This window comes from Entelurus aequoreus, linkage group LG09, assembly GCF_033978785.1.
Source record: "Entelurus aequoreus isolate RoL-2023_Sb linkage group LG09, RoL_Eaeq_v1.1, whole genome shotgun sequence".
Taxonomy (NCBI): Eukaryota; Metazoa; Chordata; class Actinopteri; order Syngnathiformes; family Syngnathidae; genus Entelurus; species Entelurus aequoreus.
The window spans coordinates 61,893,913-61,910,544 of NC_084739.1; the positions used below are offsets into that span (position 1 = coordinate 61,893,913).

Below are 16,632 nucleotides of genomic sequence, written 5' to 3' on the forward strand. Positions count from 1 at the left end.
GCCTATAATGTTTACCTTACAAGACCAACCTTGTGTGCTATTGTGTAGCTGCTAGCACCTAGTAGCCTATAATGTTTACCTTACAAGACCAACCTTGTGTGCTATTGTGTAGCTGCTAGCTCCTAGTAGCCTATAATGTTTACCTTACAAGACCAACCTTGTGTGCTATTGTGTAGCTGCTAGCACCTAGTAGCCTATAATGTTTACCTTACAAGACCAACCTTGTGTGCTATTGTGTAGCTGCTAGCTCCTAGTAGCCTATAATGTTTACCTTACAAGACCAACCTTGTGTGCTATTGTGTAGCTGCTAGCACCTAGTAGCCTATAATGTTTACCTTACAAGACCAACCTTGTGTGCTATTGTGTAGCTGCTAGCTCTTAGTAGCCTATAATGTTTACCTTACAAGACCAACCTTGTGTGCTATTGTGTAGCTGCTAGCTCCCAGTAGTCTATAATGTTTACCTTACAAGACCAACCTTGTGTGCTATTGTGTAGCTGCTAGCACCTAGTAGCCTATAATGTTTACCTTACAAGACCAAACCTCGTGTGCTATTGTGTAGCTGCTAGCTCCTAGTAGCCTATAATGTTTACCTTATAAGACCAACCTTGTGTGCTATTGTGTAGCTGCTAGCTCCTAGTAGCCTATAATGTTTACCTTACAAGACCAACCTTGTGTGCTATTGTGTAGCTGCTAGCACCTAGTAGCCTATAATGTTTACCTTACAAGACCAACCTTGTGTGCTATTGTGTAGCTGCTAGCTCCTAGTAGCCTATAATGTTTACCTTACAAGACCAACCTTGTGTGCTATTGTGTAGCTGCTAGCACCTAGTAGCCTATAATGTTTACCTTACAAGACCAACCTTGTGTGCTATTGTGTAGCTGCTAGCTCCTAGTAGCCTATAATGTTTACCTTACAAAAGCAACTTTGTGTGCTTATTGGAGGACATTTAGATGTTAACAGCCTGCACAGCTTTGCACAAGACTGCTCATATCGGAGTTTTTACATCATCCAATACTTGTTTTTTTGCTGATACCCTTACTTATTTTTATCCTCCATTTGTGTAATTAACTCTGTAATTCATCTAAATAACTCAAGTAATTCATCCTGCCAACAAGCACCTATTGTGGTGATTGCTTCTCTGAAAAGGCCTCATTAGCATGAAGAAAGCAACCTGGTGGGGTCACAAGCTGTCGCCATGACAACTGCAATACACCACATTAGGGTCTCATATGGAGTGGATCTCGTCGTTGGTTCTCTATTTGCAAAACAATACGTGCGATACATCCCATGTTGCCGCACTTCTCTTTCCGTGTCACACTTCAGTTAATGATGAATTAGTGTCTCCGTCATCCACGCCGCAGTCTTGTTGTGAGCGTGGCACAAACATCTTTGTCAATGACACTTTGGAACAGGAGCACTCTTAAAGTCACATTTCTTTGCTTTCTTTCAAAGTTTGCACTCTTTAGAAACATTCTCGCCTTCCTCTTTTTTTTTTTGTTGAGCTTATTTTGTATGCCTCTTTGCCTCGGGCCTTTTTATTTGTAGGTTGTCGCTCCATCTGTCCTCCTAATGTTCAGCAATGCCTTAAGGGAATTTTCTTCACATTTTGAGCAAGCATCCTTTTTGAGTCAAGAGAAGAAAAAGCAGATCTAAATAAGACAGATCACTGGTTAGAAGTGTGTGGGACAGCAGCTTCAGAAAATAAGGAAAAACTTATTTTTCAAAACCCTTGGTTCTCCAGATACCACCATAATGGCCGACATTAAAATACAGTAACCTAGTAGGCCCAAGTGTTCATTGAAAACAGGTTTTATTGAACAATTATATGTAATAATTTGTCTACTCTAATAGTACAGTTTGAACAGTAACACTGTGTTTGAATATTGAATTAAGTGATTCTTTGGCGTACCACAAGATGGAGCCCGCGTACCATACCGCAGTTTGAGAATCACTGTGCTAAGCTAACTTTAGTTGTTCATGATGTAACGACGGTACATGTGTTTGTAATCAGATTACAGCTGTTCACATAAACTTTTGTCTTCAAAACCGAGGTCTGTACTAAACTGTGATTAAGGCATACCATTGGACCTGCTATGTTTAAAGGCAAACATAATAAACGTAGTGTTCCTTCAAACAATCAAGCTTTCCGGGACGAGACCAGTCCTTCATACTGTCTGATGTTCCCTGTGAGAAGGCATGTACACACTTCTCTACCTCAGTTCAATTCAGTTTAAGGACGAGACCAGTCCTTCATACTCTCTGATGTTCCCTGTGAGAAGGCATGTACACACTTCTCTACCTCAGTTCAATTCAGTTTAAGGACGAGACCAGTCCTTCATACTCTCTGATGTTCCCTGTGAGAAGGCATGTACACACTTCTCTACCTCAGTTCAATTCATTTTAAGGACAAGACCAGTCCTTCATACTCTCTGATGTTCCCTGTGAGAAGGCATGTACACACTTCTCTACCTCAGTTTAATTCATTTTAAGGACGAGACCAGTCCTTCATACTCTCTGATGTTCCCTGTGAGAAGGCATGTACACACTTCTCTACCTCAGTTTAATTCATTTTAAGGACGAGACCAGTCCTTCATACTCTCTGATGTTCCCTGTGAGAAGGCATGTACACACTTCTCTACCTCAGTTTAATTCATTTTAAGGACGAGACCAGTCCTTCATACTCTCTGATGTTCCCTGTGAGAAGGCATGTACACACTTCTCTACCTCAGTTCAATTCATTTTAAGGACGAGACCAGTCCTTCATACTGTCTGATGTTCCCTGTGAGAAGGCATGTACACACTTCTCTACCTCAGTTTAATTCATTTTAAGGACGAGACCAGTCCTTCATACTCTCTGATGTTCCCTGTGAGAAGGTATGTACACACTTCTCTACCTCAGTTTAATTCATTTTAAGGACGAGACCAGTCCTTCATACTCTCTGATGTTCCCTGTGAGAAGGCATGTACACACTTCTCTACCTCAGTTTAATTCATTTTAAGGACGAGACCAGTCCTTCATACTCTCTGATGTTCCCTGTGAGAAGGCATGTACACACTTCTCTACCTCAGTTCAATTCATTTTAAGGACGAGACCAGTCCTTCATACTCTCTGATGTTCCCTGTGAGAAGGCATGTACACACTTCTCTACCTCAGTTCAATTCATTTTAAGGACAAGACCAGTCCTTCATACTGTCTGATGTTCCCTGTGAGAAGGCATGTACACACTTCTCTACCTCAGTCCAATTCAGTTTAAGGACGAGACCAGTCCTTCATACTGTCTGATGTTCCCTGTGAGAAGGCATGTACACACTTCTCTACCTCAGTTCAATTCAGTTTAAGGATTGGAATTTGAATTGCATTTGCAATTTGAATTAATTGGTTGTTGAATTAAAATTGGAACTACAGGAAGTGGAATTAATACCAATTCCGAGATATTTCTTAGATCAAGTGACAGGAAGAATGTGTCACATTTAACAAAAGTTTTGGTTTAAATACTAAAAATACTTTATAAACACTAAAGTTAAACTCAAATTCCCTCCGTTTTGAATACTTGGCCAAAGTAAAGCATTCCGGGTAATTAGGTATTTTTCGACTATTCCATAATTTGAAAGTAAGATGATTTTCAGTTTTACATCTAGAAAATTGTCAAAAATGTAGACAGTTAGCATGTTTGCAAGATAGCGCCAAGTAACAACATTCATAACTTTAAGTTTTATACCTACAAAATTGGCTAAAATGCCAAAAGTTAGAATGTTAGCATGATATCCATGACTTCTAGTTATCTTACTATAAAAATAGTTAAAATGCTAACTGTTAGCATGTTAGCACCTAATATGACCGCACTAAGTACAGACAGTCTTAAATGTCTTCAATGAGTTGAACAGTTTGAACAAGTTAAGAAATGTTGCAGTACTGTATTTTTCGGACCATAGGGCATACTGTCAACAGCAGAGGATAAATGCCCCATAACAAGAGGATACAGAAAAAGAAGGAGCTCATTGACTACGGCATGGGCTACAATGGTGGACGCACACACATTTTCGGGACTTATGCAGATCCCAAATACACATCAGCAGATAGCAATAGGTAAGAAAAGTCGGTTTTGCATAATATTGCGAAACAAAAGGCCAGATAATGTCTCCTAATAGGTTTTTTGTGTCCTTATACGCACACCATTATAATACCGTATGTTGAAGCACAGTACGTCTGACTATGGTAGCCGTAATGCTCCGACAAACCATCAGGCTTCGTAGCTTACCAAAGTCGTACTAAAACATTTTGACAAATTTTTGAGCGCCTTGTGTAATGTTCTATATTCTCAAAGAAACATCAAAGTGTAGCGTCGTTTGTTGAACAACCTGCAGTCTCCACATATCTCTTATGTGTGAATGCCATCTACTGGTCACACTTATCATTACACCATGAACCAAATAACATTGATTTGGGGTCGGTAAGCACAACCACAATTAATACCTACATTAGGTGCAGCGAGTTAAAAGGTGCACTGTCGGTTTTTGAGGAAATGAAAGTATTTTAAGTGCGCATTATAGTCTGAGAAATATGGTAGTTGATTCTGAAATATGTCAAAGTGATCAATCAGAATTTGATGGTATTTTCACTTTTACTTCTTTCAATTGTAATTGGATTGTATTTGAATTATTCTCCCTGTTTACAACCTGAATTCAAATGAATGTGACACAGTTGGAATTTGGAAGACAATCTCAATTTCATTTGGAATTTCACAAAGTCTGAGGTGAACCACAGTGTGAAAATGCATTCTTTGAAAGATGATCAATTGTAATAGAACAGAGAGATAGACAGTTGTCAGTGTGTTTTCATCTAATTAAACATATGAAAAAGTCAACTCTTTGATCCAGATGTGAATTCATTAGGTTTTTTCCAAATAACATTCCTGCTTTTTATTTGGAGGCCTAACACAAAAGGACACTTGGACAAAATGAATGGTTAGAGGTGGAATAGAACCATCTGCTTTGTCATCCTTCCTGGCTTCTCTAATTACGCTTCTCTATGTCAGCCAGACGTTATTATTGTTGATTTTGTTTAGAATTCTTTCCACCTGCTGCTCGGTCCATTCCCAAGCATCCTCCTCCTCCTCCTCTTGCCACAATCCCCCCTGAAGCCATTTTGCTTGCTGTCACCTCTACTTCTTGTTGAAACACAATTTCTCATTTGTATGTTTACTCCAATTCAGCTTTTTATTTCCTCTGCCTGTCGTCTGATTCCTTGTCTGCCCTGAGAGCTTCTTCAGGAACTGCAGTTTATTTTCAAGATGTGCATTTGTATTTGTCACACACAAATAGAAACTGATCAAATGATGCTTTCCATCCAAAACACAGAACCTGGAAGTAACGAGTCCCAACTGACTTATTGTGCAACTTATTGTCTTGTAATTAATGTACATCAGAGCTATTCAAATTGTTGTATTTAGTGTATTAGATTCTGCAACTAGTGTTTGGATCCCACTGTACGCAATATCTAAAGAGCGTGGAAAAAAGCATTTCACTGTGGTGTACTCTGCATGTGACCAATAAAACCTTCAACCTTCAACTCAATTGCTGGGATGTTAACTGACGTCACGTCCCGGCCTTTAAATATGCGTGGTGGTCAAGTTAGCTCCGCTCTCAATGGATACTAGGCGCCATGTAGCCTTTCTCCAAGAAAAAATGCCTTATGCTTTCGTCTGTACGAATCATCCAAACCACAAAAAGGATAAACCTTGAGGTCATCTTTCAGCACATACATAAAGTTTGACATCTATAGTTATATTTTGATAAACAATCATAAATGAATCTTTCAGCACGTACACAATGTTGACATCTATAGTTATATTTTGATAAACAATCATAAATGAATCTTTCAGCACGTACACAATGTTGACATCTATAGTTATATTTTGATAAACAATAATAAATGAATCTTTCAGCACGTACACAATGTTGACATCTATAGTTATATTTCGATAAAAACACACTACTCGTAAACTGCGTGCAACAACAACAACAACAACAAACATAGCAGTAGATGCAAAGTTAAATCATGAAATGCAACCTTGTCAGTGCAAAAAGGATCCATATTTATCCGGGAGAGTGTTGATAACAATGTGCTTGACCCAGACACACACAAAGAAGTAGTAGACCTCCATGCTCTTACAACTTTTCATCTGTTTTGTGGTGTAGAATGATGTCCGGAGCACAATAGTTCCATATGTCTGGGAATGCGACCGATGTATAATTCTTGATATCACTCCACAAATCTGGTTTTGATAAAGTATTACATTGCATAGTTAGATTTTTTGCAGGAAGATTTAAGCCTCTTTTGTACTCAGATAGTTTGCACACTGCTTGCTGTACAAAAGCCATCTTGGTTTGGTTGACCACCACTGCTTCTCACTTCTGGGAAGAAGTCAAGTGACTGAATACAATCTATTCAACAAACTGTATCCTCATACCAGCACACATTTGTACATGTCATCTACTGTCCAAAATATAGTGCGCATTGACAAAAATGCCTTTGTGCAAAATAAATAGAATAGAAAAATGGATAGAGTTGTGATTTAGAATGTAGTGAACTGAGTAAATATGGTGGTCTTCTTTTCAAAGTGTGAGGCCTAACGTCTTTCTGGCCCTGGGGGACGACTCGGCCCAGCCTCGGAGGTGGTACTACGAGCTGGTGGTGGATCAAGTCCTGCCCTTCCTCACGTCAGAGCCCACACACCTGCGGGTGGGCTGGGCTTCTACCCAGGGCTACCGGCCCAGGCCCACCGGAGGAGACGGCTGGGGCGCCAACGGGGTGGGAGATGACCTTAGCTCCTTTGGCTTCGATGGCCTACACCTGTGGTCAGGTGAGATGAGATGAATCATGACAGAATAGAATAAGAACAACTGCTGACTCTGCATGAAGGCTGCGTGGCACGCAGAGTCACCTCCCCCTTCCCGCACCTGCTGATGGACCAGGATGTGGTCAGCTGCTGCCTGGACCTCAACGCCCCCTGCATCTCTTTCCGGGTCAACGGCCTCCCTGTGCAGGGCATGCTAGAGAACTTCTATCTCCATGGACTTCTTCACCCTGTGGTCAGCTTCTCGCCTGGAGTCAAGTAAACTTTCCTTTATCAATATTAGTCATAGTTACAAACATCACACGTGCTCATTATTCTTACTGATCTGTCGGCATTCTTTTCTGTTTAAGGGTTCGCTTTCTGCTTGGAGGACAACACGGAGAGTTCAGATTCCTCCCGCCGCACGGTTTTATTCCGTGTTCTGAGGCTCTCCTTCCGAAAGTCAGGCTGAGAGTAGAGCTGTGTCATCAGTACATTTTGGATCAAGAAGATGGCAAACAAGAGCTCATCGGTCCTTTTGAGCCCGTCAATCCAGTGACCTTCACTCCCTCGCCAGTCGACGTTAGCGAGGTACAATTCTGTCGAGACATTAAAACTTAGTATACAGTGGTACCTCCCAATTCATTCCACCACTGGGCTTTTAACTCAAAACACTCAAATAGGCACCACCTATTGAAATGAATTTAAACCAATTTAATCTGGGCACCATTTTAACATGTAACATGCCTTTTAATAAGAGACACTCATTGTTAGATAAGGAATATTGTTTAAAATAACATATAACATAATAACCCTAACCCTGAACAGCTTCAGTAGTTTTATGAAATAATCTAATAGTGTTCAGCATTTACCTTGGGGACTGTACCAGAAGGACAACCATCTCTGGGGCGGTATAGCTCGGATGGTAGAGCGGCCGTGCCAGCAACTTCAGGGTTCCAGGTTCGATCCCCGCTTCCGCCATCCTAGTCACTGCCGTTGTGTCCTTGGGCAAGACACTTTACCCACCTGCTCCCAGTGCCACCGACACTGCTTTAAAATGGTAACTTGGCTTTCACTATGTAAAGCGCTTTGAGTCACTTGAGAAAAGCGCTATATAAATATAATTCACTTCACTCTGCAGACTCCGCCAAGAACAACAGTTAATAATCATGACCTGAATGTTAACTAAGTACAAGCCATATTGTTATTATAAGTGAGGAAGTACTTTTAGCTGCACCATGATCACAGACACACAACTAGCTTATACAGCTATGACATACTGAGCTGCTGAATCGCCTCGAAGTTGGTGAAAAGTACAATCTAGGTTATAAATCATGCCTCTCACCTGGGTAGTAGAAGGTTGTGGACATGAACCGACAAGTTGGTCAACTTTGATGTTCAACTTAGACCTAGGAATGGCGAGAAAGACACAACAACGCTTGTTTTTTATTTGTATTTGTTTACCTGCTGAGGATTATGATTAATTCTTCATCTGAACGGGAAGATATAAACATCCCATCAATCGGCCCCCCGCTAATAGCAGACATTGTACAGTAAGTTGTTTTATTATGTTGGTAGTTTGTATTTCTTGTTTAGCACTTCACAATACTGCTGCTTGCTCAGCTTTTGAAACTTGTAGCTCTTTCTCCATATATTCAAGCTAAGAAAGATAAGGTTCTGGATCATCATTTATCCAAAAAGTAGTTGTTGTCTCTCAAGAGGTCTGTCATGAGTTGTACTAATTAATACGCCGCTGTTTGCTTAAAATGACCGAAATACATCAATATTACATGTTATTATGAATGTGCCTGGTCCTACATTACATACTGTATATACTTACAGCATGTAATGTTAATGGAGGTTTTTGGATCTTTTTTTAGAGCGTTTTATAGGCAGAATAGATCAAATCTCATTACCTCCATGGTTAGCTGACTTTTGCTAGCGTTTATTTATGAATTACAATGCATAAAAGAAAGAAAAACATGTGTTCTTGTCTTACATAAGAATTGTGAAAAAGTGCCGTTCCCCTTTAAATAGCAAAACGCTGAGAGAGAGCTCGTTTCTCAAAGTACTTGTAAGTTGAGGTACCGCTGTATATTCCAATAATATTGCCTGTTTAGTAACCATGACATCCTAATAGGTGGAACTGCCATTGCAATTTGAGGATATCTGTGATAAGATTGCGGAAAATGTCCATGAACTCTGGGTAATGGAAAAGGTTGATCTGGGATGGACACGTGGAAATGTAAGGAAGCGGCGTTAAAATGGCCGTGCTCACTGCCGCGTGACATATTAAGCTTTGTTTTGGTCAAAAACAGGAGCGAGACGAAGGGAAGAGACTCGACCCGTGTCTTGTGGAGTTCTCCAAGCTGCCAGAGCAGGAAAGGAAGCTCAACCTTCACACAGCCCAGGACATCCTTAGGTGTGCACTCTCCACAGCATTATACCTATTTGAGACATACTCATCATTTGTTCTTTGACCTGCAGGACTCTGCTCGCTGTGGGCTTCCACATGGCTTTAAAGGACCAACACCCAGAGGGGAGCATCCGCTGCATGACACTCCCCAGCAAGTATGTAGCTTTCAAGTTGAAGGTCCTTGCTGGATCTCTTACATGGCTACATCTTCTTGTCAGGTATGAACAAGCCAGTGGCTACAGACCTGCGCCCGTTGATGTCAGCCAGGTTTTCATAAGCCCCATCCATGAGGAGGCGGTGAACCTGCTGGCAGAGAACCAGCACAATGTTTGGGCCAGAGAGCGTATAAAGCAGGGATGGACCTATGGAGCACAACAGGTTTGTACAGCCGCGGTTGTCAGACGTAGATAAGGGTTGTCATTTTTTGTGCTTTGAATGCGTTCATTCAGGACGCCAAAGCAAAGCGGAGTCCAAATCTGGTGCCCTACAGCCTGCTTGATGAAAGCAGCAGCAGAGTGGCTCAGAAGGTTGTCAGGCAGGCCCTTTGCACGCTGCTGGCCTACGGTTACAGCCTGGAGACCCTCAAGCAGGAAAATAGTATGTCACATGCAACAAAATAGCCTGCATTTCATTTAGTGCTGTCAAACCATTACATTTTCTTTATCAGAGTAATCACACTTTTTCTAATCGCAGGAAATTGCTGCTAGCGTGCATCATTTGAATTAACTTGAAAAAAAAAACCCAATGTTTTGACTAAAAATGCAATTTTATAGTCAGAATGTCAAACTGGGGCATTTTTTTACTTGAATGCAGGTCATTTCAGGTTTATTTTGAAGTGGAAATTGCCACTGAGGACACCGGTCAGTCTCCTCGTATGCATCCACCTGATCACTGACGAGTTAACAACCTGCTCCGCGCTTAAAGGGAAACTGCACTTTTTTCCTTCACAATCATTGTGAAAGACATGACAACGTATGCATTCTAAATATGAAATAGACGTAAATAAAAGTATGCTTACAGCAGAGCCAATAAAATCCGATAACCATTCAAAAAGTGCCAACAATACTCCATTTACATTTGGTGACTTAAATATTAACAAGTATTAGTGACATTGTTATTATAAATGCTAACGCAGACCAACTATTTATAGCGGCGCTGTGGTCACTTCCTGCGTGCCTATGTTGACATCATCCAGTGGTCTGCTGCTTCCTTGCTCCCTGTAACTTTATTGTAGATCATAAATCATGCATCTCAACTGGAAAGTAGCTGGCTGGTGATATAATCTGACAAGTTGGGACACTTTGACAGCCATTTCGGACCTGGAACTGGCGAGGACGACACGAAAAGTGCTTGTTTCCCCCCATCTAAATGGGAATATATGAACATCCTAGCAGTCGGCATCCTAATGACAGCAGACATTGTACAGTAAGTTATGTTTTATTATGTCTGTTGGCTCTCATGAAGTCTGCAGTGAAGAAAAAAAAGTGAACATTGTGATGCCTTTTTTAAAATGAATGCGCCGCGTATGCTTAAAATGATAAAAATATCTTAATATTAAAATGTTATAAATGTTACTACATTACGTATATACCTACATCATGTATATAAAACCAAAATAGAGGTGTTTGGGTGTTTGAGGGGCTCTATAGGCAGAATTGAATGGCTCCATTGTAAGTGGACTTGATAGATTGATTTTATTTTATTTAAAGGTGCCATATGTAATAATTTCATGTCAAGTCATCAATAAATGGCCCTGATGTGTCAAAAGACATTAATAAATCGTCTTCTTTATTTAGATTTACAGCACCAAAATCTTGTTATTGTTTTCATTTTGATGCCCCGCCCTCCACCGTTTGACCAATGAGAAAGTCTGTGAGTGTGTCAGGTCCAGGTTGCCATCTTGGTCTGGCTACTGCCACTGGTAAAGTTACTAAACATGTCAGACCTTAGTTCATCTAAAAGTTACCATTCTCAACTTATTCATGACAAAGCCAGCAACAAAACCAGGATTTGTATCGGAGATGCCTTTGAAAGATGGAGACCATTGAAGATTTTTTCATCTGACGCAAAACTTGCTCATTTCCTCCTTGATTGGTAAGTCAGGCATTTACCTTTTCTTATGACTTGTAATAAATGGAAATGGACATTTGGTATGTAAACTATGTTGTCCAATACAGTCTATGATCTTGTCTAACAAAGATAGTATGTTCCTGCAACCAATGTTAGCATGCTAGCCCGATCAATGACACATGGACATACATGCTAACATATGCTAGTTAGCATGTATGTCCATGTGTCATCCAACTGACAGGACAACATATATTTAGTACAAATAAAAGTTATGTGGATATGGGTAGTGTCAGTGCCTATTTCCTTCTCAATATGCTGATACGCTGAGGAAATGGCTTCCAACATTAGCATGAGTGTCATGGCAACGTGAAAGGTATGGAGACAGACAAGTCACATAATCAAATAATTCCTCATAGGTGTTTGCATATTGTGGACTACATGTACCAAGTTATATGGCAATCTGAAACATACCTTGGTAAAATGTTTCCTCTTTAGTTTTGGGCGTACATTAGGCTGCTAAGCATCCATCCATTTTCTACCGCTTTTCCCTTTCAGGGTCGCGGGGGGTGCTGGAGTCTATCTCAGCTGCATTCGGGCGGAAGGCGGGGTACACCCTGGACAAGGTGCCACCTCATCACAGGGCCAACACAGATAGACAGACAACATTCACACACTAGGGACCATTTAGTGTTGCCAATCAACCTATCCCCAGGTGCATGTCTTTGGAGGTGGGAGGAGCCTATCCCCAGGTGCATGTCTTTGGAGGTGGGAGGAGCCTATCCCCAGGTGCATGTCTTTGGAGGTGGGAGGAAGCCACGCAGTCATGGGGAGAACATGCAAACTCCACACAGAAAGATCCTGAGCCCATGATTGAACCCAGGACCTTGGTATTATGAGGCACATGCACTAATCATGCTCTACTTATTGTCACCAGTATAACCATTGCAAGTGTTGGTTTTAGTCTTTGTTTTCTGATAGTACTGACAATAACCGTATGATGTGATATTGTATGCAGGCATGACCTACTTCTTCCTGAAAATAGCCTAATGTCTGTGTAAAATGTGTTGATTAGACATTTGTTATTGACAAAAGGCTTGTCTATTCAGCTATTATGGTCCCAGGACCTCAACCCCTAGTAAGAGGCAGTGGAAGTTTGAAGTTCCTTGGAGTAGTCCAGTCCTTTCAGGCGGACTGGGCTGCGTATCTGGCAACCTCAGTCAGGGAGAGAGGGAGGGGACTACAGAATTTTGACCGTGATTGCAGTACAACTTCTGGACAGATTTTCACATATGGCTCCTTTAATATTTAGAATGCATTAAAAAAAATTGCATCCGTCATCATGTTTTTTAGAATGATTGTGAACGATAGCAAAATTCCCCAAAAAGTGCAGTTGTCCTTTAAGGTAAAGAAGCATGTGCGGTCAAGATAATTTGCGAGAGTAATCTGCGTTCATACATGGTTAAAGCGATCATGTTTTGCGTGAGTTAAAATGTACATTTTGACAGCCCTAATGTAATCAGAGCAGAATGCTAAACCATTTCCCTGTCACTGGATAACTTCTCCTTTTTTTACTGGCCTTGCAGTCATTCTCTCAAACGGATTCTTCTTCTCTGATGAAAAGTGGCGAGTGTTCAGAGCAGATAAATCCTACGCCGTGACTGCAGGGAAGTGCTACTTTGAATGTGAGCTGGTCACAGCGGGGAAGATGAGAGTGGGCTGGGCACGGCCGGCCTGCACAGCAGATAAAGAGCTGGGCTCGGATGATCAGGCGTTCGTGTTCGATGGCTCTGAGGTGAGAACACTGGTATGGAAGCTTAGAATGTCTCCAGTCAGATAAGCATTTCTTTACAGCAGAGAACATTTTTACACATGTTTTTTTCAGTATCTATATTTTATTAAGCATTGGTATTGTGGGTATACATGTGCAAACATTTATTTTTCACTGTATAGCAGACAGCGAAAAAAGCATGTCATACCTACAAATAAAAAAAGGACCCCTAAAAAATGTAGTGTAAATATAATATGGAGCCATCTTAAAGTGACCAAAGTACGGCTAATTACAGCTAATTTTTTTCTTGAGCTGCAACACCTTCTAATGACGAAATAAACACATCCAAGATTAGAACATTACAGAAAAAACCAAGAAAAATGCAAATTGCCCAAATCCTCCCAAAAATTGGGACCTGAAAACCAAAATTGCCGACGACTTTGTCTGGCACCTTGTTGTTTATAACCTTTGATGATTTATGTGCATGATGAACACGATTTCTTGCAAGATATAGTTTGTTTTCCAATTTGCTAAAGCCCTCAAGAAGGTTTTAGTTGGTGGAATGATATTAGTAAAGAATAATAAGATAGATAGATAGTACTTTATTGATTCCCTCAGGAGAGTTCCCTCAGGAAAATAAAAATAAAAAAGTTCCAAAAAATCATTCAATAGATTAGATATTACACTAGTTTGCTTTAACTGCAACACAAAGCTAAGATGTGGATGTTTTCTTCAGATAGATAATTGTCCAATATTGTATTGGTTTTAGTATCTTTAATGAGTGGCCCCGGCATCTTTTAGTTGTTTTACTGGAAACAGTTTGAGCTATGTAATCATACACTGAGTTAAGAACATGGACGGCTCTAGTTTTTGTCAGCACTGGGTTCCAGATTGAAAACAACTTATCTCTGGATCTGCTGAGTAATTAGTTCATATTTTCTAAGTGGATGAATTGCACAGCTTTATTTATTTATTTTTTAAATAACTCTCGGCATATACTGAAAAAAAATAAGTCATTATCGTGCTATATTATTAGATGTTAGACATGCTTTGTCAGCAGCAACACAAAGTTGAAATGTTTGGTCAGATATTGGAAAAAAGTGTTCAGGTGGCGGGAGGTGTGGGTCTGGATGGAGCGTAGTCTCCTACCTGAGGGAAGAGGGGAGAATAGTGTGTGTCCAGGGTGAGAAGAGTCAGCTGTGATCCCACCCACACGCCTCCTGGTCCTGGAGGAGAACAAGTCCTGGAGGGATGGGAGCTTGCAGCTAATCACCTTCTCAGCAGCACGTACCATGCGCTGCAGTCTATGGTTATCCTGGACTGTGGCGCCGGGGAACCACACTGTGATGGAGGTCAGGATAGACTCTATGATGGCTGAGTAAAACTGCACCAGCATCTCGGTCGGCACCTTAAGTTTCCTCAGCTGCCGCAGGAAGTACATCCTCTGCTGGGCCTTCTTGATGAGGGAGCTGATGGTCGGTTCCCACTTGATGTCCTGGGTGATGGTGGTGCCCAAGAAACGGAAGGAGTCCACAATGGGGACGGGGGTGGAAGAGTCAATATAGCTTCTAAAGTAAATGAGTGTATGTGTAAATAAAGCTGGAGTCACTCACCAATCGTGAAATGCAGTCGCTGACCAAAGCATTGCATCACTCGGGAGTCGAAAAGTCACACCACGCGCCATACTTAAAAAAAAAATTGAATGTGTGTCATAAGAGAAGCCTCTGTGAACACGGAAGGGGCGGGGCTGAGCCAAAGAGGATGGCCTGTGCTTCGCCGGTCAGGCGCAGAGAAGAGCAAACGGCCGTAACAAATACACATCAAAAAATACAGGTATGGCCGTATTGTCTCAAATATATACCTGCTTCTGAAATATACCGGTATTAACTATAGTACCGGTATTTTGCCCAGGCCTAGGTTGTAGCCTCCTAAATGTTTCTGTACACAAGTTTAAACAATATTGATGCGAATTTGCTCACACAAGCTAGCATTAGCATATGACTAATCAATGGAAGTTTTCATGCTCTAACAGTATGTCCGTAATAAGGATGTCACGGTAAACGTAATAGGGATGTCACGGTAAACGTAATAGGGATGTCACGGTAAACGTAATAGGGATGTCACGGTAAACGTAATAGGGATATCACGGTAAACGTAATAGGGATGTCACGGTAAACGTAATAGGGATGTCACGGTAAACGTAATAGGGATGTCACGATTAACATAATAGGGATGTCACGGTAAACGTAATAGTGATGTCACGGTAAACGTAATAGGGATGTCACGGTAAACGTAATAGGGATGTCACGATTAACGTAATAGGGATGTCACGGTAAACGTAATAGGGATGTCACGATTAACGTAATAGGGATGTCACGGTAAACGTAATAGGGATGTCACGGTAAACGGTATAATGATAAACAGCAATAAAATTCCCGACGGTGAGTAACACTGTTTACATTTTTAATTACCGAAAAAAAAGTCATTTATTAATGCATTTTAGGCAACACAATAATGATTGTTCTACAAAGGAAATCATTTGGTTTTTTTTATAAAACTTGGTTAAAAGATTTCAGTTGAAGTACTTTTGAGCACATTTGATAATAATGATACCATGACATCCCTAGTCCGGCAGTTCCTATCTTCCTGCTGCTTGCAGGCTCTCTGGTACCATGAAGGCGGCGAGCCCCTGGGACGTGTCTGGCAGAAGGGGGACGTGGTGGCTTGCCTGCTGGACATGACTGAACGCACCATGATGCTCACCCTCAACGGGGAGCTACTGTTTAATAAGCAGGGATCAGAGCTGGCCGCCAAGGACTTTGACATCAGAGATGGTCTTTCAGCAAAACTAGAATTCTTCCATCTAGCATGAGTTGAGCATTTGTAATCAGTTGTTTTCCTTCCTGACATCTTAGGCCTGCTGCCTGTGGTCAGTGTGGGCGTGAACGTGGTGGCGAGGCTCAACCTGGGCCGCCATGAGGGCTCTCTGCAGTACTTTATGGCGTGCGGCCTACACGAGGGTTATGAGCCTTTTGCGCTCAATATGGCGAGAGATCCCTCCCTGTGGATGAGTTGGAAACAGCCTCACTTTAAGTCCATCCTGCCAGATGATCCCAGCTTGCAGGTTAGTTGATACAGACCTCTGAACAATGGCCGTCCTCTTATCATGCCTTTTCATTTGATTTAATGTCGATGTAAGGTTTAGATGCAAGTCTTCTCAGCACTAGTTTATTGATGTTCTCAGCACTAGTTTATTGACAGGACTGATCCTCCTATATCCTGTTTGAATCTCATTCAAGGTCAGTCGAGTCCGCGGCTCAGCGGACTCCTTATCCAGCCTGAGGGTCTCGCAGCGGTTGTTGGCACACCACAACGCAGACGGCGAAATGGGCTTTTACCGTCTCAGCATGTCCATCGAGTGCGTTGCTGTCCTTACCAACCCTGTGGGGGGTGTTCTGCAAGTGGCTAGCAGTTCTTTCGCTGCAGGTCGGTGCACGTGTCACATCATGTCAAAAAGAATGCTTGAATGCAGATTCATC

At 41.5% G+C, this 16,632-nt stretch overlaps 1 protein-coding gene across 8 annotated transcripts in view; it reads left to right on the forward strand.

Moving 5' to 3' along the window:
- Window positions 1-16,632, forward strand: part of LOC133657601 (ryanodine receptor 2-like) — a 212,667-nt gene that overhangs the window by 22,817 nt on the left and 173,218 nt on the right. For all 8 annotated transcript variants that reach the window (XM_062059109.1, XM_062059105.1, XM_062059111.1 and 5 more), the window contains exons 19-30: window positions 6,625-6,866; window positions 6,926-7,118; window positions 7,211-7,430; window positions 8,980-9,084; window positions 9,158-9,261; window positions 9,327-9,410; window positions 9,474-9,633; window positions 9,705-9,852; window positions 12,909-13,117; window positions 15,753-15,927; window positions 16,009-16,217; window positions 16,393-16,579. In XM_062059109.1, the coding sequence (XP_061915093.1) occupies window positions 6,625-6,866; window positions 6,926-7,118; window positions 7,211-7,430; window positions 8,980-9,084; window positions 9,158-9,261; window positions 9,327-9,410; window positions 9,474-9,633; window positions 9,705-9,852; window positions 12,909-13,117; window positions 15,753-15,927; window positions 16,009-16,217; window positions 16,393-16,579 (2,036 nt within the window). The remainder of the gene's footprint in view (window positions 1-6,624; window positions 6,867-6,925; window positions 7,119-7,210; window positions 7,431-8,979; window positions 9,085-9,157; window positions 9,262-9,326; window positions 9,411-9,473; window positions 9,634-9,704; window positions 9,853-12,908; window positions 13,118-15,752; window positions 15,928-16,008; window positions 16,218-16,392; window positions 16,580-16,632) is intronic.